The following is a 26,089-nucleotide window of genomic DNA, read 5'->3' as shown; positions in this document are numbered from 1 at the left end:
TCAGCGGTCTTCATCCCGGGAGTGCTAAATTGGGAGGCAGACTTTCTAAGTCGCCAGGACGTTCATCCAGGGGAATGGTCCCTGCACCCGGACGTTTTTCAACTACTGGTGGACAGGTGGGGTCTTCCAGAAATCGACCTCATGGCGTCCCGGCACAACAACAAGTTGCCGGTGTACGGGTCTCGCACAAGAGACGAAGGGGCGTCTCTGGTGGATGCTCTGTCCGTCCGGTGGACGTTCAGGTTCGCATACCTGTTCCCTCCGGTCTCCCTTCTTCCACGGGTAATCCGGAAATTCAAACAGGAAGGAGGGACGCTCCTGTTGATAGCTCCCGCGTGGCCCAGACGGCACTGGTTCTCAGACCTTCAGGGTCTGTCCGTGGACAGTCCTCTGCTGTTGCCGCTACGACCGGACCTTCTGTCTCAGGGTCCTTGTCTTCACCCGGACCTGACTCGGCTGTCTTTGGCGGCGTGGCTGTTGAGACGGCCATGCTGAGGTCCTGGGGGTTTTCCAGCTCTGTGGTGCGTACCATGTTACGAGCTCGGAAACCGTCTTCCGCGAGGATATACCATCGCGTGTGGCATACGTTCTTCCAGTGGTGTCGACCGAGAGGTTATGCACCGCGGGAGTTTCGTCTGTCTCGGATTCTCGCCTTCCTGCAAGTGGGACTAGATCATGGGCTTCGCCTTGCTTCTTTGAAGGTACAGGTTTCGGCCCTATCTGTCTGGTTTCACCGTAGGATTGCTACAATCCCGGATGTGCGCACCTTTATGCAAGGTGTTCTCCGTATTCAGCCGCCCTTTGTTCCACCTGTGGCGCCTTGGGATTTGGCTGTGGTCCTGAGGGCTCTCCAAGGACCGCCGTTTGAACCACTGGGCTCAGTGGATATTAAATGGCTAACAGCTAAGACTGTTTTCCTTCTGGCCGTTGCTTCAGCCAGACGAGTTTCTGAGTTAGGGGCTCTTTCTTGTAGACCCCCTTTCTTGGTTTTTCATGGGAACAGGGCAGTGCTCCGCACTCGGCCCGAGTTTCTTCCCAAAGTTGTTTCCCAGTTTCATGTTAACGAGGAAATAGTTGTTCCGGCCTTTAAATCACCGGGTCTTTCCGTGGGTGAGGCCTCTTTGGATGTTGTGCGGGCCTTAAGGACTTATGTTGACCGCACTTCTTTGTTTAGGAAGTCGGACGCTTTGTTGTCCTCTATGGCTTCTGTAAAAAGGGTTGGCCTGCTTCAAAGCAAACTTTGGCAGCCTGGATCCGTATGGCTATTTCTGAAGCTTATCTTCATGAAGGCCTACCGGTCCCTCCTTCTCTGAAGGCTCATTCCACTAGGTCTGTGGGTCCTTCGTGGGCAGCTCGACGTGGTGCCTCGGCAGTTCAGATCTGCAAGGCTGCTACGTGGTCTTCTGTCCATACCTTCGTGAGGTATTACAGGTTTGACACCTTCGCCTCTCAGGATGCTTCCTTCGGGCGGCGGATTCTCCTTTCTGCACAGGAGCGTCCCCACCCTTAAAGGATACTGCTTTGGGACATCCCCAAGGTATCCTGTGGATACCCTATGGACCCTGAAGTAGAAAATATGAGATATGGTAAGAACTTACCCTTGTTATCTCTATTTCTACGAAGTCCATAGGGTTCCACAGGACTCCCGCCCTGTCGCACCTGTGCTGCAGATGGGCTTTGCTCTGGTCACCGGTTTTCCGTCTCCCTCTGGTGAGAATGTGATTCTTGTATGTGTCCAGATCTTTGTTCTCTCTCTTCCTTCTCCTCCTCCGGCCTATGGCTTGGTAACTAACTGAGGTGCCTTGGCCCGGGGGCGGGGTATAGGAGGGGGACCTAGTGCATCCTGGGAGGCTGAAAGCTTAACTCGTTGGTGCCCTGCGACTGACGTCACACCTATACCCCCCCAAGGTATCCTGTGGAACCCTATGGACTTCGTAGAAATAGAGATAACAAGGGTAAGTTCTTACCATATCTCATATTTTCATACATAGGAGCCATCAGCCCCTATTATACTCCTGCTCTCCTCCTCACATCATGTCACTGTGTTTTACCAGCCCAGAGATCTGACCAGTCTCCTCCCCACACTCTCTGGTGTATCTCACACATCAGGAGACATCAGCCCTTATTATACTCCTGCTATCTATCATTTAAACATTTTAGAAGTCATCACAGGTATAACCATATTAGGGTGTGAGGGCTTCCTAAATCTCTGGAAGGCTTGGATCCGTTCTTCCTCCATTAGGGGGCACAGGGAGGACTAAGGGTATAGCCTGTAGAGGAGAGTCTTGGCACTAAATAGTTAATTTTAATTACCTAGCAGTCCAGGGCTCCCTCCTATACCCCACCCACAGCCGACTGCTAGACAGTTTTCAGTTAGGTGGTGACAATATCGGCACCGTTTGCTAGGTGGATTGCTTAAGTTGTCCCCCGTACTTTATTTTGTTTCATTTTTATTGTTTAGAGAGCGGGCAGTGAAAGGCTTCCTATGCACTCTCTCACTGCCGCTCTAGCAACCCCAGTGCCAGGGTGGCAGCATCGACAACTGGGTTGTGCACTATGCCGCTGGCTCCATAGTGTTTTGCACTCACCTTTCAGAGCCCACAGCCACAGCCGGACACAAGGGGAGGCCAGGTAAGTGCTGCTCCCTGCTTACACCGAGCCACATACTTGCGGCTTTGCACCACCAGTGTGGAGATCACCGGTGGTGCTCGTATAGTGTCGGTCCATGGATACCTGCTCTGTATACCAAACCACCAGGGCATTTAGAATAGGAACACTGCTTGTAGCAGTGGAGACCATTGCGTTGGGGACCATAACAGAGGGGGAGGCAGGCTCCTCCGGTTATCCCCTACCGCCACATCTGAGCGCGCTCCCTCAGTGCAGACAGCCTTTCTCAGGTGATTCAAATCTCCCCCCTCCACCCCCTAATTACAGCTGGGCGGCCATTGTAATGACATTGCCTCAGCACATGCAGGGAGAGAAGCTCGGGCTCCTGTCTCCTCTATACCTTACTCCTAGCAGCCTGGTTATATTATTAGTTCCTTCCTGCTGTTTTCGGATTGTTCAGCACTATTTGACCAATATTATACATATATTTGGGTCGCAAGCCAAATCTGTCGGTCCCTGAAATATTGGGACTGAGGGCCTGGTTCAGCACGGATCACAAGTTCTAACACGTACGCACCCTACCGCTGCGAAATTTTCCAAAAGAATGTGATGGCAAAGCCGCCGCAGCATGATATGCAGACGTCCAACAGTACATAAATCCGCCCACTTTCCTTTACTCACATCCGGAATACCTGGCAAGTCTGCAAAAACATCGTGGCAAGTCTGCAAAAACATCGGTACAATCGGGAACCATCGGACCCATATGCACAGTTATGGCTGACCTGACCTCACTCACAAACTGCTAAACTTCCTGTGTGCATCTAGATCTCAGGCTGCGTATACCGCCACAGTGGGTAATTCATGCACGCCCCTGCAACGCCGTTCCAACGCACTGGCACACCTGCGTTCACTTGACCCCCCCCCGTCACCACCCACAAACAACACTTCCTGTCAATTAATGGTTGATGGGTCTGCGTATACCCTGCGACCGCTTCCCCAGTCGCAGTGGCTAGTTCGCTCAATGCGATGCGTATGCATGTGTAGAACGCAATCATCGGCCGACTGCAAGTGAATTCTTATCTGCGTTCCTTGCTGAATCGGGAGTGCAGGATAGTATATTGAAGAATAATGCCCACCGCGCCTGTCTGGAGCTTAAACGTTGAGCTGAATTCACTATATATAATGTTTTTGTGATGGGTAAAGACCGTAATGGTATGCTTAGCCCCTTCCAGCCAATATCTCCATTCTGCAATGCCCATGTGACAGCGAGAAACTCTCCATTACCAACCTCATCATTAGTCTCTGCCAAAGGAAATTTTCGAGATAAAAAAGCAGAAGGATGGAGTTTGTTAGAAAGAATTGCTCCCACTCCAGCTCTGGAGGCTCCGACCTCAATGATAAAGGGTAACTCTGTGTTTGGATGGAGAAGAACTGGTGCTGAGATTAAGGCCTGTTTTAAGGCTTCACTGGCTTGGATTGCTTGTGGGAACTAATTGCAAGCGTCAGATCCTTTTTTTTTTTGTCAAGGCGGTGATGGGAACAACTAAGACAGAAAATGCTGGAATAAACCACCTATAATAATTAGCGAAACCCAAAAACCTCTGGATAGCTTTAAGGTTATTGGGCTGTTCCCAGTTGAGTATTGATTTACGTTTTCCGGGGTCCATGGAGAACCCTTAAAGAGTGATGACATAGCCCAGGAGAGACACTTCTTTGTCCTCAAAATCGCATTTTTCAAGTTTTGCAAACAGGTGATATTCACAGAGTTTTATCAGAACTTGCTGGACATGACTGCAATGTTTTTCCAAGGACCGAGAATAAATCAAAATATCGTCTAAATAGACGTCCACAAATCTCCCAGAGAATTCACATAACACATCACTGATAAAATCTTGAAAGCAGGAGCGTTAGAGAGTCCAAAGGGCATCACCAGATATTTATAGTGCTTAGAGTGAGTGTTAAACGCCGTCTTTGATGCGGATTAGGTTATATGCACCCCGCAAGTCAAATGGTAACTTCTCTGAGGTGGTCAAACAACACAGAAATTAATGGTAATGGGTGTTTTTAATTGTGATTTTGTTTAGACCCCTATATTCAATGCAAGGCCTGAGACTGCCATCCTTTTTTACAACAAAGAAAAACCCTGCACCCACCGGTGACTTGGAGGGTCGGATGAACCTCTTAATAAGGTTTTCCTGGTTGTACTTGTCCATAGCTTTAGTTTTTGGAATGGACCAGGCATACAGCCTACCTTTAGGCAACCGAGTACCTGGCATCAACTTAATGGCAGAATCGTAATCATGATGGGGAGGCAAGGTATCTGCCTTGTTTTTAGAGAAAACCTATAAGGAATTTGTGATATTTGGGAGGTAGTCCTTCTGGAACTTGTACACTTCTGAGAGGTAGAGACAAACTCCCGTTAGCACAATCCGATACCCCACAGCATAATCTCTCCAGTCTACCAATTGATCACAGGGTTGTGTACCCTCAGCCAAGGATGACCGAGGAGGAACCATAGGACACTGTACCAAATAGAAGCTCAAAGTCCCAGTGTGAAGAGCATCAATAGCTAAAGAACTGTGGGTGTCTGCAAAGAAATCTTGCCATCCAAAAGTGGGTTACCATCAAGGCCACAGATAGTAATGGCTGGAGTTATATCCAGAGTGAGAATACCAATAGTTTAAGCAAAACTGTCTAAAAAGGGAGAAATCTTAGTCCTCCACTTGTTGAAAGAGATCTGGGCAGGAATTAGTACAGAGTTTTTGGAAGAGACAGAGCGTATACCTATATGAATCCCTTCCATTTCATTTAGGCCATGTCTAGGACACCTTTGCCACTACAATAGAGGTATAATCCTAGAATCTGTCTCCTGTTTTTCTCTTCTGCAGAAATCTGGAATGCTCCAATCTGCATAATTTCTACAGAATCCTCCTGAGTAGTAGATACAGAGGCAGAAGACGACCACTGAGGCAAATCTCTTTCCGTCTTTTGTTCTCTAATTAGCCTGTCAATTTGAATTGCTAGCTGCATGAGACTGGCCAGGGACTCAGGAATCGAGTATTGGATTAGGAAGTCCTTAATTTGTTCCGATAGGACAAGGTGGAACTGGCTGCGCAAAGCTTCCATCCACGGTCCGTGGCCCAGTGTCTGAATTCCATGCTGTAAATCTCAGCAGAATTTTGGCTCTGCCTAAGGGCCTGAAGATGTGATTAAGCAGACGAGACCCGGTCAGGATCATCATACAAGATGCCAAGCACTTTAAAGAATGCTTCCAAGGTTAACAGAGCTGGGTGTTCCAGGGTTAATCCAAAGCCCATGTTTGTGGATCCTCTTTTAATAAAGAGATTATGATTCCAACTCTTTGTGCTTCAGGGCCAGAGATATATGGCCTTAATTAAAAATAAAGTTTGCAGCTTTCTCTGAAATTAAAGAATATATTCCGGTCACCAGAGAAACAAACAGGCAGGATGATTTTGGGTTTGTTTATGGCACCCCGGGCAATTGGAGCCAACCTACGATTTTCTTCCTGTGACGTTACCCATAAGGTTTACTCTTGAACCATCTGGGTTAAATTCTGGATTTTATTTGCCAGGATTCGCACTGGACTTTGTGGAGTCTGCGCCATAATTCACTGCATTACTACCAGCTGTTTGTTGGGCGGTGAAAATGTTATGAAACACCCCTGCATATGTATAAGATCCCTAGAGCCTCCTACTGAGATATTCTGCCTATAACAGCAACCTGTTATTCCCAGAGAGTTGAATACACTCACCGGTACTTAGGCGGCCACCAGGTCTTAAGTTCAGGGAGTAAGGGCTTATACAAGGGTGATCGCAAGATATTGACTGGAGTAGATACAGATACAATAAAAGGGTCAGGATAATTGCAGAACAAGAACCAGCATCAACAGGGTTAATTGCAGGACAGATTGTCTGGATAGCAACCAGGTGAATTTAGCAGACAGAAACAATTATCCACATCAGCAAGACTAGCAGATATAGCAACAGCATAGAATACAACACAGCATATATTGAATGGCAGAGGTACTATAGCTCCACGTTGGTAATTAGCAGAATAGCATTTGTACTTGCAGTGTGAACATAGATAGATATAACTTGCAGTTGGAAGACAGCAGAGATAGAGATCACTGTACTGGCAGTTGGAATACAGCAGAGATAGAGATCACTGTGTAGATTTGGTAGTACTTGCAGTTGGAATACAGCAGAGATAGAGATCACTGTGTAGATTTGGTAGTACTGGCAGTTGGAATACAGCAGAGATAGAGATCACTGTGTAGATTTGGTAGTACTGGCAGTTGGAATACAGCAGAGATAGAGATCACTGTGTAGATTTGGTAGTACTGGCAGTTGGAAGACAGCAGAGATAGAGATCACTGTGTAGATTTGGTAGTACTGGCAGTTGGAAGACAACAGAGATAGAGATCACTGTGTACTGGCAGTTGGAAGACAGCAGAGATAGAGATCACTGTGTAGATTTGGTAGTACTTGCAGTTGGAATACAGCAGAGATAGAGATCACTGTGTAGATTTGGTAGTACTGGCAGTTGGAATACAGCAGAGATAGAGATCACTGTGTAGATTTGGTAGTACTGGCAGTTGGAATATAGGAGAGATAGAGATCACTGTGTAGATTTGGTAGTACTGGCAGTTGGAAGACAGCAGAGATAGAGATCACTGTGTAGATTTGGTAGTACTGGCAGTTGGAATACAGCAGAGATAGAGATCACTGTGTAGATTTGGTAGTACTGGCAGTTGGAATACAGCAGAGATAGAGATCACTGTGTAGATTTGGTAGTACTGGCAGTTGGAATACAGCAGAGATAGAGATCACTGTGTAGATTTGGTAGTACTGGCAGTTGGAATACAGCAGAGATAGAGATCACTGTAGATTTGGTAGTACTGGCAGTTGGAATACAGCAGAGATAGAGATCACTGTGTAGATTTGGTAGTACTGGCAGTTGGAATACAGCAGAGATAGAGATCACTGTGTAGATTTGGTAGTACTGGCAGTTGGAAGACAGCAGAGATAGAGATCACTGTGTAGATTTGGTAGTACTTGCAGTTGGAAGACAGCAGAGATAGAGATCACTGTGTAGATTTGGTAGTACTGGCAGTTGGAATACAGCAGAGATAGAGATCACTGTGTACATTTGGTAGTACTGGCAGTTGGAATACAGCAGAGATAGAGATCACTGTGTACATTTGGTAGTACTGGCAGTTGGAATACAGCAGAGATAGAGATCACTGTGTAGATTTGGTAGTACTGGCAGTTGGAATACAGCAGAGATAGAGATCACTGTGTAGATTTGGTAGTACTGGCAGTTGGAAGACAGCAGAGATAGAGATCACTGTGTAGATTTGGTAGTACTGGCAGTTGGAAGACAGCAGAGATAGAGATCACTGTGTACTGGCAGTTGGAAGACAGCAGAGATAGAGATCACTGTGTAGATTTGGTAGTACTTGCAGTTGGAATACAGCAGAGAGAGAGATCACTGTGTAGATTTGGTAGTACTTGCAGTTGGAATACAGCAGAGATAGAGATCACTGTGTAGATTTGGTAGTACTTGCAGTTGGAATACAGCAGAGATAGAGATCACTGTGTAGATTTGGTAGTACTTGCAGTTGGAATACAGCAGAGAGAGAGATCACTGTGTAGATTAGGTAGTACTGGCAGTTGGAATACAGCAGAGGTAGAGATCACTGTGTAGATTAGGTAGTACTTGTAGTTGGAAGACAGCAGAGATAGAGATCACTGTGTAGATTTGGTAGTACTTGCAGTTGGTAGAAACAATAATTAAAGTTCCACAAGAACGTAGTAAACTGGAAACAGACACGTCTGGGCATATGCAGAGTGGGAGACCAGAACGATACACATAGAACGGACCAGGCATCAACACTGAGGTATAAGCTATCACCAGCGTGGAAGTGCAGCACTGCCTGGGTAATAACAAGAGTATGAACCAATCTCCAGCTGAGTAGAGGACCAGCCCCTCTAATGATAATAGCATGTGCGTAAAGGCACGTACACCCAGGCCCTGGCTGTCAAGTAAATTCCGACCCAGAGTGCCCTGTGGCCACCCGGCATCTCAATCGCTCAGCAACTGGCGGGACCGGAACCTGCTGAAGTGATGAGACACGCTGGCAACTCATAACACCATAATAGACTACCCATATTGCTGGAGGCAGTTGACTACACCAATTGTTTTCCCACATGGGGAGGTTTGAAAGCTGCCATTGATTGTTGCAATGCAGTGATCCTATCCATGTCAATGACGGGTATCAAGTGGGGCAGAAAGTGAATGTATGTGTAAGCTGTCCTTTGGAGGCAGAGTGGCTGCTTGCAATTTAATTTTAGATACACTGTCCATTCTGGGGAAGGAAATGGATCAGGTCTTTGGTATCTGATAGAGAACTTTCACATGAGTCAGAACAAAGAAAAAGGTCATCATACTGAATAAAGGCCGGCCTGTGCCATGGGAGGAAGGTATAAATGTCATCATACTGGATAAGGGCCGTCCTGTGCCGTGGGAGGAAGGTAGAAAGGTCATCATACTGGATAAGGGCCGTCCTGTGCCGTGGGAGGAAGGTAGAAAGGTCATCATACTGGATAAGGGCCGGCCTGTGCCGTGGAAGGAAGGTAGAAAGGTCATCATACTGGATAAGGGCTGGCCTGTGCCGTGGGAGGAAGGTTGAAAGGTCATCATACTGGATAAGGGCCGTCCTGTGCCGTGGGAGGAAGGCAGAAAGGTCATCATACAGGATAAGGGCCGTCCTGTGCCGTGAGAGGAAGGTAGAAAGGTCATCATACAGGATAAGGGCCGGCCTGTGCCGTGGGAGGAAGGTATAAATGTCATCATACAGGATAAGGGCCGGCCTGTGCCGTGGAAGGAAGGTAGAAAGGTCATTTGCCAGAGCTGGAGGAAAGTAACTCGGAGTAATCATTGGAGACCTCTCCTGTGTAGGGTGTAGATGTATAAATTCTCTCATTCCTTCTACATTTTGTACGGTCTTTGCACATGCCTCTGAGAGCAATAGCGGGCCAGGGACTGTATATTACACACGTGCCTCTGAGAGCAATAGCGGGCCAGGGACTGTATAATACACACATGCCTCTGAGAGCAATAGCGGATCATGGACTGTACATTATGCACATGACTCAGCTATAGCGGATCAGGGACTGTACATTATGCATAGTGTGCTCCGGTACTTGAGGATGACCCATCTTGTTGTTATTGTTACGTTCCTTAGACATTTTAAGGCCTCAATTTTGGGAATGGTCTGGGACATTTTTCATTGAATTTATGCAATTTAACATCTCACTGTATTCTCACCATGAAAACTGATCTTTACACTGTCCGGTGTCCATTGTGGGAAAACCAACAAAGAAGGACCCTACACCATGGCGGTACAGCTATTCACAGCACACCATGGCGGTACAGCTAATCACGGTACACCATGGCGGTACAGCTAATCACAGCACACCATGGTGGTACAGCTAATCACAGCACACCATGGTGGTACAGCTACAGCACAATATGGCGGTATATCTAATCACAGTACACCATGGGAGTACAGCTAATCACAGCACACCATGGCGGTACAGCTAATTACAGTGCACCATGGTTGTACAGCTAATCACGGTACACCATGGCGGTACAGCTAAGCACGGTACACCATGGCGGTACAGCTAATCACGGTATGCCGTAGCGGTACAGCTAATCACGGTACACCGTGGCGGTACAGCTAATCACGGTACACCATGGCGGTACAGCTAATCACGGTACACCGTGGCAGTGCAGCTAATCACGGTACACCGTGGCGGTACAGCTAATCACGGTACACTGTGGCGGTACAGCTAATCACGGTACACCATGGCGGTACAGCTAATCACGGTACACCATGGTGGTGTAGCTAATCACAGTAGTATAGAGAGATGGTGACACCTCTGCATTGCTGCAGGTACGGTTCTCCTGGATATTGCTCATCTTACCTACAAGCCTGGAGGCAGCCGTATTATTCTCACACATTTCTGCTGTCATTTTTTTATAAACACCGGTCTAATATATTACAGCACATGTTATAGCTGTATTGCTTTCAACGTGTTATAACACTTTGCTTTCATGTTAGAGAGTAAATTCCAGCACAAATGATTATAATAAAGCTGTAATCCCTGCTCTATGCATAACCGAGCGTAAATGTCAGGTGATGAGTTTTACTTTGTACGTTAGAGCATCGTGAATTTATCCATTTGATGGTGATATAAGAATCTTTGATAAGTCTTTATTGAAAAATTTAATTTATGGGGCATCATTTATATATTTATTTTATTCCCAGCAGATGGATGTAACAGCAGGAATATCTCAAAGGAAAATCTAATTTTATCTCCAGATTGTGAAATAGAAGATAATGACATCAAAGAAGATTCTCCAAGAGAAAACCCCATTACCCCAATTATACATCCAGTACCTCACATTGCAGATGTATCTCCTGATCCTGCTTATAATGAGGAATGTTCTCCTGGTACATCTATTACAGCTCTTAGTGTAGATAAAGTATTTCCCTCTTCTAGAGATGACAAATGTTTTACACAGAATAAAAAGCATATTACCCAGCAGCCAGCTAAGGCAGGTAAACCAGTTCTATGTTCTGAGTGTGGCAAATGTTTTACATACAAATCACAGCTTATTAGACATCAGAGACGTCATACAGGTGAGAGGCCATTTCCATGTTCTGCGTGTGGGAAATGTTTTATAGACAAGTCAACTCTTGTTATACATGAGAAACATCACACAGGTGAGAGGCCATTTCCATGTTCTCAGTGTGGGAAATGTTTTATAAAGAAATCACATCTTATTACACATCAGAGAAGTCACACAGCGGAGAAACCATTTCCATGCTATGAGTGTGGGAAATATTTTAAACAAAAATCGTGTCTTGTTATACATCAAAGAAGTCACACAGGTGTGAAACCATTTCCATGCTCTGAGTGTGGGAAATGTTTTACAAATAAAAATGATCTTGTTATACATCAGAGAACTCACACAGGTGAGAAACCATATTCATGCTTTCAGTGTGGGAAATGTTTTTCAAATATATCTCATCTTGTTACACATCAGAGGAGTCACACAGTTGAGAAATTATTTGTATGTTCGGGGTGTGGGAAATGTTTTGCACAGAAATCACATCTTGTTACACATCAGAGAAGTCACACAGGTGAGAGGCCATTTCCATGTTCTGAGTGTGGGAAATGTTTTACACGGAAATCACATCTTGTTACACATCAGAGAAGTCACACAGGTGAGAAACCATTTCCATGTTCTGAGTGTGGGAAATGTTTTACACAGAAATCAGCTCTTTATAGACACCAGAGACTTCACACAGATTAGCTATTCTCATTGATAGAAATTACAGAAATTAGATCTTGTTAATTCATCTTTAATTTACACTTGTAGACATGCAAAGTTTCTCCAGTGTAAATTCTACAAATAAAATGAATACTACTTAAGGATAGTATTTCTCCGACCCGACTGCTTCATTGGCCTCTTCTGTTGTGTAATCCAGAAGGTTGAATAGTAATTTTTTGTATTACTGTCCTTATTGTATTCTTGTTATATCTAATCTATTTTGTATGGAGAATTACTCTGCAGTGTGTATAGCAGTATTTGGAATTGGATCACCTGAATGGTATAAAAGTGTAAAGAAGACACAAGGAACAGTGACCACTAAGGTGGTAGCAGAGTGCTATCATGTAATAATAGAAGTTCCTGCCACCCACCTCCTCCCCTCTATGTAATACCTATTATATGCTGCAGGGAGGCCAGAGCAATGGGAGAATATAAACACTAAGTTATATCAGAGAATGATTTGCTAGAGAAAGAAATAACATCTGTCACACACCATCAGGACACAGCAACAGTGAGGAGTAAGGACTGCCTTGGGCGGAATGGTTGGTGTAATGGTTAGCATTACTGCCTCACAGCACTGATTCCCACCATGGCCCTAACTGGAGTTTGTATATTCTCCCTGTGCTTGTGTGGGTTTCCTCCCACATTCCAAAAACATACTGGTAGGTTAATTGGCTCCTCCTGGCAAAACATTACCCCTAGTGTGTATGTGCATGTACATAATATAGATTGCTCCACTGGGCCAGGGAGGTGAATGGGCAAATATTCTCTGTAAAGTGCTGCATAATGTGTGGGCGCTATATAAATAATTGGTAATAAAATAAAAAATATATGGGTGTTCCTGGTGCTCCGGGTGGTGTCCCACTATGTGTATATTTCTGTGTATTTAAATACACTTTTCCTCTCTGCCCCAGGTATCGACCAATTTCCCTTCTTAATATTGATGTCAAACTGTTCGCAAAGTTTCTCGCAAATAGACTAAAACATTCCCTACCTTCTCTCATTCATAGCAACCAGGTGGGGTTTGTCACAGGACGCGAGGCCAGAGATAACACCTCCAAACTTATAGCTCTTATCCACCATATTTCCTCGTTGGATACCCCAGCTATTCTGTCTACCGACGCTGAGAAGGCGTTCGATCACGTTGATTGGGATTTTATGTCGGGTTTTGAGGCAATTGTGATTGCGTCCTATTTATCTTCAACGTATCCTTGCCTTATATAGGTCTCCATCTGCGAGAATCAGAATTAATGGCTCCCTCTCAAACTCTTTCTCCATATCAAATGGAACCAGACAGGGATGCCCATTGCCTCCCCTGATTTTTGTGCTTTGTATGGAAGCCCTGGCACAACCCATACGCTTAAACTTAGATATATCGGGTTTCAGAGTAGCCAGGAAGGAATATAATTTGCCGACTATTTATTGGCCACAATTACGAACCCTATAGTCTCACTTCCAAATTTATTAGAGGAGTTTAAGATCTTTGGGGACCTTTCTAACTTTAAAGTAACTACTCGAAATCTGTTGCTCTAAACATTACTGCCCCTTCCCAGATGGTAGCTGGTCTCAAATCATCATTCCCCTTTGCCTGGCATACAACAAATTTAAAATATCTCGGTGTTACCATAACTAGAAACCTTACACACCTATGTGAATCTAATTTTGTCCCCCTGCTAGCCAAACTCCGTTCAGACTTGCAGATATGGAAAACCAAACCGTTTTCGTGGTTTGGAAGACTAGGTGTGCTAAAGATTAACTTCTTACCTAGGATCCTATACCTCCTACAAACTCTCCCAATCAAACTACCACCTAAGTGGATACTAGATGGCCAAACTCTAATTATAGACTTCATCTGGAAGGGAAGTAGACATCATTTGAAGTTAGATCTTATGTCCCATCACAAGGACAGAGGCGGCATTTGCCTTCCAAATATTAAAAGATACCATCAAGCATGCCTTCTACACTGCATTTTAGAATGGACTAGATCTGTCTCCCCTAAACAATGGATACGTATAGAACAAGCACTTGAGTCCCCCCTGTCAATAGCTCTGTGGCTTCCTGTCCTCCCCAATATCATGCACCCCTCTATTGGTCCTATGTTCTCCTGTTGGAGGAACATGAGATCCCCATCGATATTTGCTCCTAACTCCCCTCTGACATCGTTCCTCTATAATGATAGTTTCCCTCTGGGGATGCACCATATTGCCTTCCATTCTTGGTTGAAGGTAGGCCTTTTTAGAGTCGGACAGTTGGTTAGCAATGGTAGCGTATTATCTTTTGCAGAGGTATGTGAGCGATGGCAGTTGCAGGCTAATTAATACTGGCACTATTTCCAGGTCCATCACTTCTTACACTCCTTGGGAACACCCCAGACACCGAGCAGGGTTTAAGCTCCTTTTGAGCGGCTGCGCGCAGGTCCCACTCCTCCCACTCATACTATTTCATAACTCTACAGCTCTCTCTCCTCAGATGCTGGTATCTCCCTCCCCAGCTTTACTGAGCAATGGTACCGTAACCTTGATTCCAGTCTAGATGAAACTCAATGGAGAAAAATATTTGCACTAGCACACGCTTGCTCTAAGAGTACCACCGTTGTGGAGACTCAGTACAAGCTCATCTCTAGATGGTACTGATGCCCAGATACTCTAACATGGGGATTGGAGTGCCCAATATATGTTGGTGCTGCTCTAATGCCCCGGTTAACCCTTTTCATATCTGGTGGCAATGCCAACTTTTCCGGCCCTTTTGGTCAGAAGTGATTTGCCTCTCAACCATAATTCTTGGTGAACTGATTCCCACGGACCCCGTTTTGGTTATTCCATCTGTCGTCCGGGACCCTCTCGAGGTACAAAAGGTCTTTATTATGTCATTTGAATAACGGGGCAAAGGCTGTTATTCCGGTGAGATAGCGCTCCTCTTCTCCCACGGTAACTGATTGGTTCAGGAAAATAGATTTATTCTAGAACCATTTTCTCGAGCCGACCTACACCTGTGTAAGTTTTAGCTATTCCCTGCATGGGCCCTATGTGACCTAGCGGAGACAATATATAGCTTAAAAATTGTCATGGCCTCGTTTTTGATCTACACTTCAATCATGCAGCAACTTTCTTTTTCCTCTCTTCTATATTCCCCCTTTTTTCTTTTTTGTTTATATATACGGTATCTTTAATTCTTTGACTCCTTCTTTCCTCTTTGTATAATTTAGTATTTTCCCTTCCCCCTTTTACAAATTGTCTTGTCTCTCCCCTAAATGTCATAGTCTCTAATCAATGTTTCAATATGTAATATTTTGATTATAGAGGTTTTCTCTATTATGATCAGGAAATTTTATATTCTTAGGATCTGATTGAAACCTCACTTTGCAAGTTCATTTTGTATTACCAATTTTGATGTTTTTTTTCTTTCTTATGTCTGTAATGACTTGGTACTGTTATTTAATAAAATCAATTTGCTATAAATACACTTTTCTCTCTATGGCTCTTTCCTAAGCTTAGAGGATGATGCTATAAAGATATTTTCTAAAATATAATATTGTGTAGTATGTACTAATATATTTATATCTGATATATTGTGATATTTTGCAGTATGTACTAATATATATATATATATATATATATATATATTCCATAGACAAAAGACCTTACGGCTTCACATGTCCCATTAAGGCTTCTTAGACATGATCTGAAATTTCACAAAACCTATTGAATTTCTGTCACTCAAACATCAAAAAGCAATGAAATTATGATCATTAAGGCTGACACCTTAATGGACATGTTTCTTCCGTCAAACAGATATGGTATGCCATGACACCATATGGTTAACGGCATATTCAGCACTCTCACAGTGAGATTGCTGTCAATTACAAAATGGTGGAGCTGCTAATTCACAGAATTGTGTGCCCATTGGAATACACACATGGCAACCAGGACTGGTTCTGATTAGCCTCCTATGTCGATTGTCCTCCATATTTAGCACAATCAGCATTGTGTCACTAAAAGCTTGTCCTCCATATTTTTAGACACTGGTTACCTCCCCCGGGTCCTACTGCCTGCTGCTCACCCCGCCTCGGCCACTAATGGCCGCACTGCTTCTGCCGCCTCCTGCTTTCTCCCCCTGGGTCTCAGCTGCCGCTAACACCCGCTACCCTCCCCAGGGTCCCAGCCACAGCAAATGCTGGCTTCCCCCCGGACACGGCCCGTTATCGCCCGCATAGGATAGCCATCTTGGTTCACCCAAGTGAAGCCACAGTGAGTACACCAGCTGGAGGCTCCTATTGAGGCTGCACAACAAGTTGAATCTTCCTATCTCTACAATGGCAGATTCTTGAGGTAATAGTTTAATAACGAACTTTCTAATTTACCTGAACCCCAAAAGCACCTACCCTGGAACAATAGCTACCTAATAAGACACCCTAAATCTAAATTTGCCCCCTAGCCTGAGTTATGCCTTCCCAAAAATCCTCCATAGAGAACAGCAGAAAAGTGGTCCTAACAGAGTGTCAGAGAAAACTCACAGTTGAAGCTTTAGATTACCGTACTCGAGTATAAGTCGACCCGAATATAAGCCGAGGTACCTAATTTTACCACAAAAAACTGGGAAAACTTATTGACTCAAGTATAAGCCTAGGGTGGGAAATGCAGCAGCTACTGGTAGTAATCCCCCCAGGTAGTGCCCCCAGTATTAATCCCCCCCTGGTAGTGCCCCAGTAGTAATCCCCCCCCTGGTACTGCCCCCAGTAGTAATATTCCCCCTCTGGTAGTGCCCCCAGTAGTAATACCCCCCTGGTAGTGCCCCAGTAGTAATATCCCCCCTGGTAGTGCCCCCAGTAGAAATATCCCCCCCTGGTAGTGCCCCTAGTAGAAATATCCCCCCTGGTAGTGCCCCCAGTATTAATCCCCCCTGGTAGTACCCCCAGTAGTAATCCCCCCCTGGTACTGCCCCCAGTAGTAGCCCCCCCAGTAGAGAGAGATGTAATATAAAAAAAAACACTTAACCTGAAACCCCGCTCCTGGTCCCGACGCTGCTACTGGCTCCTCCGGCCGCTTTGCATTATGGGAGAGATGTCATCATGACGTCTCTCCCATTACCCACTGCGGGAGCCGGAAGATGGCTCCCGCAGTGGGAGCTACAGCAGCCGATGAGAGTCTGACAGACTCATCAGCTGCTGAAACAAACACAGCTGCCAGCACCGGCGGCTGTGTGTTTGGCACTGTGTAGCACTGACCGAACTCTGTCCGGTCAGCGCTACATGCGCGGTGCAGCTGTGTCACAGAGACACAGTCTGCACTGCGGCCCGCATGGTACGCTACTCAGCTGCGTACCATGCGGGCATCACTCGAGTATAAGCCGAGGGGGGGCTTTTTCAGCACAAAAAATGTGCTGAAAAACTTGGCTTATACTCGAGTATATACGGTAATCCCAAATCCTCATATTATGTTTTTGCGCCCAATTTAGAAATACCGCGGGTATGTGCGCTCCCGATACCTGCGGTATTCAATTTCAAAAATACTGGTCACAGGGTTTTCAGTTCTGAAAACCCTGCAGCACGTATTTTTTACTGAAAAAAAAACCACATACCTTACCGGGGGTCTCCAGTCATCTCCGCAGCTCCCGGTGGCCTCCCCTCTTCTTACTGGAGAGGGGGCTGCTGGGAGTCCCAGGGGCTGCTGGGAGATGTAATCAACAATTTAGGAAAATCACGCTTGCTCAGGAGGTGCGTGTAGAAAACCTCCCAGTGCGTGTTTAATAAAAAACCACGCACCTAATAGAATAGCAAAAAACCTGCAGGATAAACCTAGCAGGTGCTGTTTTTTTGCTATTCTTGCAGCCTATTGAATATGCCCCTAAGTGTTTACACGGTGAACATTTTAAAGCAGCTGTTTGTGAAATATTTTGCAGCAGAAAAAGGGTTAAAGAAAAAAGTTTCTCTGGCTCTTTAAAACAAGGTGTTTCAGAGAGTTACCAGAGTAATTGTCCCTGTGTGTATTGTGAGCAAAAAAATAATTTGCGAGTTGGTAAACCCAGTTAAAACAAGAGATATGGTAAGAACTTTGTTATCTCTATTTATACGAAGTCCATAGGGTCCACAGGGTTGACCTTGGTTTATAGCTGGATCCACGGGCACCATGCAGTTAAAGCTTTCACTGCTCCCAGAATGCACTTGGGTCCATCCTCCTCTATACCCCGCCCCCCTGAGCCACAGGCAGCTCAGTTGGTAAGAAGTCAAGGCCGGAGGAGGAGACTAAACAGAGAGAAGGAAGACTGGAACACACAAGAAAACCATACTCGCAGAAACGGGAGATGGAAAAACCAGTGACCAGTTACACAGCCCATATGAAGCCAGGTGCGTCAGGGCGGGCGCCCTGTGGACACTATGAACTTCGTCGAAACAGATAACAAAGGTAAGTTCTTAACATATCTCTTGTTTTCTACTTCAGGGTCCATAAGAGGTCCACAGGGTTGACCTTTGGGATGTCCCAAAGCAGTCCAACTAAGGGCGGGGACGCTCCTGTGCAGAAAGGAGAATCCTGCACCCGAAGGATGCATCCTGAGAGGCAAAGATGTCAAACGCATAAAACCTTAAAAATGTCTGAACATAGCTGAACAGCAGAGGCACCAGGTCTAGCAGCCCAAGAAGGACCCACAGACTGAGTGGAATGAGCCTTAACAAAGGCTGGTACAGGCAAACGTTCCTGTATATAAGCCTCACGAGTAACAGAACAAAGCCAATGGGCTAAAGTTTGTTTGTTGGCAGGCCAACCCCTCCTGTGAAAACCAAAGAGGACAAACGAAGAATCGGACTTCCAAACAGAAGCAGTCCGGTCCACATAAATTCTGAGAGCACGGACTACATCCAATGAAGCCTCACCAGCTGAAAGATCAGGAGACTGAAAAGCTGGTTCCTGATTGATGTGGAACTTTGAAACCACTTTAGGCAAAAACTCAGGACGAGTGCGGAGCACCGCTCTGTCCTGGTGAAAAATTAAGAAGGGGGGACTACAGGAGAGTGCCCCCAACTCTGACACCCTCCTGGCAGAGTTGGGGGAAAAACAGTCTTGAGTGTTAACCATTTGAGATCAACCGACCCAAGGGGTTCAAAAGGAGGGCCCTGCAGGACCCGAAGAACCACCGCCAAATCCCACGGAGCCACTGGAGGCACAAAGGGAGGCTGGATTCTAAGAACCCCCTGGAAAAAGGTGTGTATGTCAGACAGAGTAGCAGAGTAGCGATTCTACGTTGAAACCACACCGACAAGGCAGACACGTGAACCTTCAGGGAAGCAAGACGTAAGCCCAGGTCCAGACCTGACTGAAGAAAAGCCAGAACCTTAGAAACCCTGAACACCTGAGGATCAAGGTATCTGGACTCACACCACTGAAAGTAAGTGTGCCACACTCTGTGGTAAATCCATGCTGAAGATGGCTTACGTGCCCTCAGCATGGTACTGATGACAGTGCTGGAAAAGCCCTGGGACCTTAACACGGCTGTCTCAAGAGCCACGCCGTCAAAGACAGCCGACCCAGATCCGGGTAAAGGCAGGGCACCTGAGAGCAGCTCCCGACGCTGAGGCAGAGGGTACGGAACGTCAATGGACCAGCTCCTGAGATCGGAGTACCGAGGATGTCTGGGCCACGCTGGAGCTACCAGCAGACACATGCCTCCATCCTGTTTGATTTTTATTAGTTCTCGAGGCAGCAGGGAGATCGGAGGAAACAGGTACGCAAGGTGAAATGTCCATTTCACTGATAGCGCATCCACCAGACTTGCGCCTGCGTCTCTTGTCCTTGAGCCGTACACGGGCAACTTGTAGTTGTGACGGGAGGCCATCAGGTCCAACTCCGGCAGTCCCCATTTGTCCACGAGAAGTTGAAACACCTCCGGGTGAAGCGACCATTCCCCGGGATGCACGTCGTGCTGGCTGAGGAAGTCCACCTCCCAATTGAGGACTCCTGGGATGAAGACGGCTGAGATTGCAGGAAGGTAGCACTCCGCCCAAGCCAGGTTCCGAGACACCTCCGACATCGCTGCTCGACTGCGAGTTCCTCCCTGGTGATTGATGTACGCCACCGTGGTGGCATTTTCGGATTGCACCTGAACCGCCCTTCCGTGAAGAGCGGTGCCTGACGACAGCAGAGCCCTGTACACGGCCCGCAGCTCCAGAACATTTATGGGAAGAACTGCTTCCTCCGCAGACCAACGGCCCTGAAGAGACAACGAGCCGGTCACTGCCCCCCAACCCCGGAGACTGGCATCTGTTGTGAGCAGAACCCAGTCCGGGATCCAAAAGGGGCGACCCTCGATGAGATGAGCTGTCTGAAGCCACCAAGCTAGAGACAGGTGCACTTCCGGAGACAACACCAGTCTCTGGGATTGGATCCGGTGAGGTAACCTGTTCCATTCGGATAGAATCTGCCCCTGCAGGGGTCTGGAATGGAACTGGGCAAACTCCACCATGTTGAATGCCGACACCATGGACCCTAGGACTCTCATTGCCGAGTGGACCGACACCCTGCCACTGCTCAGGCAACTGTGTATCCTCAGCTGTAGGGAGGAGACCTTTTCCGGAGTCAGAAAGATCCTTTGCTGACGAGAATCCAGAAGGGCTCCCAAATGGACCATCCATTGTGATGGGATCAGAGAGGACTTCTTCCAATTTATTAACCACCTGTGTGCTTGCAGACAAGCAATTGTCAGGTGGAGATGTCGAAGCAGTACCTCTGGGGAGCTTGCCAGCAGAAGATCGTCCAGATACGGCAACAGCCATATACCCTGGCTCCGAAGGTGGGCGGCCATAATTGCCATCACCTTGGTGAACACCCTCGGAGCCGTGGAAAGGCCAAAAGGTAATGCCTGAAACTGGTAATGATGTTGCAGAGTAGCAAACCTCAGATACAGCTGGTTTGCAGGTGCTATGTGCACATGAAGTTAGGCATCCTAGATATCCAGGGAGACCATGTAATCCCCGGGTTCCATCGCCAGAATGATGGAATGCAAGGTTTCCATCCTGGATTTGGGAACTCTGAGGTATTTGTTCAGAGACTTCAAATTGAGGATAGGACGATGAGAACCATTGGACTTCTGCTCCAGAAACAGAGTAGAGTAGTACCCCATCCCATGTTGAGACTGTGGAATGGGAACAATGACCCCTGCTTGCAGCAAGGACTCTATAGCTACCTGAATCTGTGAGGCTTTGGTCTTGTCCAGAGAAGGACTCATGCAGAAAAACTGGTGCAGTGGCCTGAACCGAAAAGACAGGGCGTACCCCTGGAAGACTACTTCTCAAACCCAAGCATCCATGGTGGTATTGTGCCAGCACTGGGCAAATTGAAGAAGTCGGCCCCCCACTCTGAGGTCCCCCAGAGGGAGGACCGTCCCATCAGGCAGCAGGTTTATCCTCCTGCTTGGAAGAAGGGCGCCTAGCACTCCATGCTTGCTTCTTGGGCTTTGAGACGGCCTTGGTCACCGAATGCCTCAGGAAGGACTGACCCTTGGCCTTACCCTGAACCCGAAAGGACCGAAAAAGCAGAGCTCCTCACCTTAGCCGGCGCTGAAGCCAAAGGGAGGAAAGACGACTACGATTTAGCCAGGGTATCTACTATTTTGTCCAAGTCTGGACCAAATAGCAACTCGCCATTAAACGGCAAAGCCTCCAGGCCATTTTTGGAGTCTGCATCAGCCCTCCAGGACCTCAGCCACAAGGACTGACGAGCAGACACAGCTGCAGCGGAAACCCTAGAGGTCAGCAGACTGGCATCCAATGACGCTTCCCCAATATAGGAAGCCGCATCCCTCATCTGTCCTATTAACGCTCTCTGGATGTCCGGAGCATCCTCAGGAAAGGAATCCTCCAAAGCATTGGCCCAGCTCTCAATGGCTTTAGCCACCCAGGAGATGGCCATGGACGGCTGAGCCACCTCCCCTGAGAGAGAGTAAATGGACTTCAAACAAGTCTCCACCTTCCTGTCTGTGGGATCCTTCAAAGAGATGGACGGCAATGGCAGCGTAGCGCTTTTAATCAAGCGGGTGACGTGGGAATCCACCGCCGGTGGGGTTTCCCATTTCCTGCAATGAGTTTCAGGAAAAGGATAATTAGACGCCAACATTTTCTGTGGTTGGAATCTCTTACTGGGCAACTGCCAGGCCACCGCCATACAATCCGACAATTGGTCAGACAGGGGAAAAACATTAGACGTTACCTTAGCTTTTTTTAAATTTGGATACTTCGACCTAGGAGCTGGCGCATCATCCTCTATATGGAGGATAGCCCGCACCGCCCTAACCAATGCCGGCACATTAATGGAGGACTTAGTCTCCACCTCCTGGCCCATGGCATCAGAGTCCGAGTCCTCATGAATCTCTCCGTCATCTGAAGACACATCCGAGTCCGACAATTGCGTCGTCCGTGAACCCACGACATGACGCTTGGACGCCTTTGGTGGCACATCACTCTACAACATGAACTGGAACATCGAAGATGAGGCCACCAGACTCTGAACAGAACTGGAGAGAACATCCACCCAGGGTGGGTGAGGAAAACTGAAAAGGCACCACAGACTGATGCATCACAGGGGGAGACTGAACATACACAGGCAGCCCCGTATAGGGACCCACAGTCTGGGATCCGGGGGGAGACTGCAATACTTGCGGAATACCCATGGAACGGGGGATGGTGGGCTGGGGCAATGCCCTGGAAGGGACCATTGTTGGCACCGATAAACGGTCCGCAATTGATGCCAGCACCTGGGCAAACATCGCCCAAGGAGGATCCTGCACTACAGGGGGTTTAGAGGGGCCAGGTACCAGCTAGCACCACCCGCACAGACCATCCTGAGATAAATCCTCCCTATCAACCCCTGCAGAACAGTGTCTGCAGGATACCAACACAGGAGCCACGGAGCGCTCAATCTCCTCATCAGACATGATACAGTAAATACTCAATAAATACGTATTACCAGAGGAATTATGGTGCCAACACCCATGCACTCACCAGTATGCAACACAGACAGCCCAAAATATGGTACTGTGTAGCACACAACTGTATGTGACTGACCCCACAAATATGTGTTTTATATATGTGAGGTCCACAGAAAATGCCCTTCCCCCACACACCTGCTGGGCCGTAGGAGAAGGAAAGGGATAGGTATAAGCTGACAGTAAGTAGAAATAAGTCACAGACAGGCAGCACTAGCAAAAGTCACATACATGCAGAAAGTAATACTCACTGCATCTTCCGCCACAATCAACCACCCCGATTCAGTGTCTGGGAGGGCTATAGTGCTGTGTACACTGTCCTTTAGCAGGGGAGAGGTACACAGGGGGACCGGTCCACTTGTACCACCTGGGAGCTCTGCGATCTGCCAAGAGAGGATGGCCGCCGGAGACCTCAGAGGAGGAGTGGCCAAGAGATAACAGCAGCTCAGCGACGCCAGACCCAAGTAGAAAGGCACGCTCAGCTGAGTGGAGGAGCCGCTAGACAGGGAAAGCTGCCTCCTCTAGCTAGCAATTAACCCCAGGGTTGCCGGTCCCGCTTCCAGCCTGTTACCCTGGTGATCTAGCGGTCACGCGGGGTATGCCTCAGAGAGGGGGAGCCTGCCGCTGCTGCTAGTGCCTCCAGTCTGTCCCCAGAGACCGGAGTCAGCCGACTGCATAATAAGTATCCGCGGGATGCAGCACGCGGCGACCCGCGGCTTACCTTGATCCCCGGCACTTCCGGCAGCAGTCTTGGGAATCCCCAGAGCCCGGCTAGTACAGACTCTGGGGTCCCGCCACGATCCCCAGATCTGTACTGGTGTTGCAGCGCCAGCAGGGATAAGAGCGGCAGCGTGGCCGTCCTAAAGGACAGTCTGATGCTGCCGCTCTTACAGTGTAAAAACAGAAAAAAATAAAAAAAATGTCTTCCATTAAAGAAAGCTTAGGGGCGAAAAGATGGAGGATTGGCAGTACCAGATGTACTTGCTTTTCCTCGCGCGATTCATTTCCGATATGTGTCGGTTTGGCTGCATTGTAGATCTTCCTATGTTAATCTGGAGATTGAGAAATCATTACTTTCCCCATTTACGCCTGGCACATTATTGCACATTCCGAGAGGCTCTCTTCCTCAGACGGTCATGCATAACATTTTATTCAGAGACACGTATCTTTCGTGGTGGGCCATTAACAGATCATTAAATAGAAATCCACTGATCTCTCCTTACATTATGTTTTGTGGAAATCCTAACTTCCAACCAGGACTGGAAAATTCACAATTCCAGACCTGGGGCGTCAAGGGTATAGCAAAAATTAAGGATGTTTTTGACCCTGGGGGGCTTTGCTCTCATTCCAGGAGATGGTTAGTAAATATGGTATAGACAATAGACAGTTTTACATGTACCTACAACTTAGACATTATGTACATTCATTACCGCAAGCTCATTAATCGGATAATGAGTCGGACTCTTTAGTATCACTATTGCAATTTGTGTCAGCCCTTCCCTATAAAACTTGTTTATTATACTGGGATTTGATTCCCTCTAACTTAAAAAAAATATGGGGGGCAACGGTGTGTAAATGGACTTCCGATTGTCCAAGTATTACATCCCCCTCTGATAAATTGTCAGGAATGGAAGTTACTCTTAGATATTTAAGCTCTGCTCAATTACAAGAAGTCCATATTCAAACATTGCATAGAGCATACATTTCACAAGGACAACGTAAACACATGGTCAGGGAAGAGACAGGACACTGCCCCAAGTGTGGTGCTCCTGATGCTTTATTTTTTCACAATTTCTGGTCCTGTCCAAAGATACAAAAATTTTGGAACAAAATAATTGTGTATATGAATGATATCTTTAAACTTAATTTACGATTAGATCCAGTTGCTTTAGTGTGTGCCAACTTCTCATCATAGGAACTGGACTCTTCTAATAAACACCTTATACCTTTGATCACTGTTATTATAACTCTTGCCAGAAAGGTGATACTCAATAAGTGGATAGAGCGGTCTTCTCCAAGACTGGAACATGTAACTACAGCTATTATGCGTACACTCTATTTGGAGAGACAGTGTATACTTCCCGATATAGAAAATGGAGGATTTTGTTTTTATAAAAAATGGGGCCATATATTGAAACCCTAGACTCCTCTTCTAAAGAAAAAGTTCTAAAACTTTTTGAATACACCAATTGGTATTTATACCAAAGATTACAGTGATACATGAATAGTATTTATGATATATGATCATAGGACACTTGTAATGTCCAAATTACCCTATGTCTCTCTTCCCTATTGTTTCTTCTTTACCCCTGTGAGTCATCTGTATGTCCTATATGTATGTATGGTACTTTATTTTATATTCTGCATATACAGTATGTATCAATCTCTGGAGACTAATATAGGGAATACTGGTTGTTCCCAGTTTTTTATATATAAAATCTATATTATATAGTCTCAAAGGTTCACATTTTTGTCTTTGAATGCACTAACAAGGTTCTTGGAATATATATATAGGTGTGCTTCATATGGTACTTATAGTGTATAAAACTATGTCTCAAGAAAAGAAGAATACCTGTAATACATTGTAATTTTCTTTTATTAACTTTGTATGTTTGATTTACAATATTACAATAATAAAAATATTTAAAAAAAAAAAAAAAAGCTTAAGGGCTGCTCCTACAGCCCCACTGCGACAGGGTGACCCGACTCCGGCCGGGCACCAACTAAAACTGAGGTGCCTGTGGCTCGGGGGCGGGGTATAGAGGAGGATGGACCCAAGTGCATCCTGGGAGCAGTGAAAGCTTTAACTGTGTGGTGCCCGTGTATCCAGATCCAGCTATACCCCAAGGTCAACCCTGTGGACCCCCTATGGACCCTGACGTAGACAGGGGAAAATTTTTTTTTGTGTATGTGTGTGTTATTCCTACTCAGGAGGTAATACGCAGCAGCCACTGACAGATAAAATTATATGAATGGCTTGTCGGTGTATGTTAGGGAGACCCAATTATGCTACTCCATTGGCTCAGACAGAAATCCTTCCGGTCTTAATTAACTTGTCTACTGTGTAATAGACTCAGCAGGCCCAATT

The 26,089-nt window shown here is 46.4% G+C and overlaps 1 protein-coding gene across 1 annotated transcript in view; it reads left to right on the top strand.

Annotated features, from left to right (window-relative positions):
* Positions 1-26,089, top strand: part of LOC148454266 (uncharacterized) — a 195,658-nt gene that overhangs the window by 98,914 nt on the left and 70,655 nt on the right. Inside the window, exon 5 of the mRNA XM_088461122.1 lies at positions 11,402-11,923. Coding sequence (XP_088317248.1) covers positions 11,402-11,923 — 522 coding nt within the window. The remainder of the gene's footprint in view (positions 1-11,401; positions 11,924-26,089) is intronic.

The sequence above is a fragment of the Taudactylus pleione genome, unplaced genomic scaffold, assembly GCF_031769625.1.
Source record: "Taudactylus pleione unplaced genomic scaffold, aTauple2 ptg001018l, whole genome shotgun sequence".
In the NCBI taxonomy this organism is placed as follows: domain Eukaryota; kingdom Metazoa; phylum Chordata; class Amphibia; order Anura; family Myobatrachidae; genus Taudactylus; species Taudactylus pleione.
Note: the sequence above shows the minus strand (reverse complement) of the source record. Positions and strands in the feature narration are given on the sequence as shown.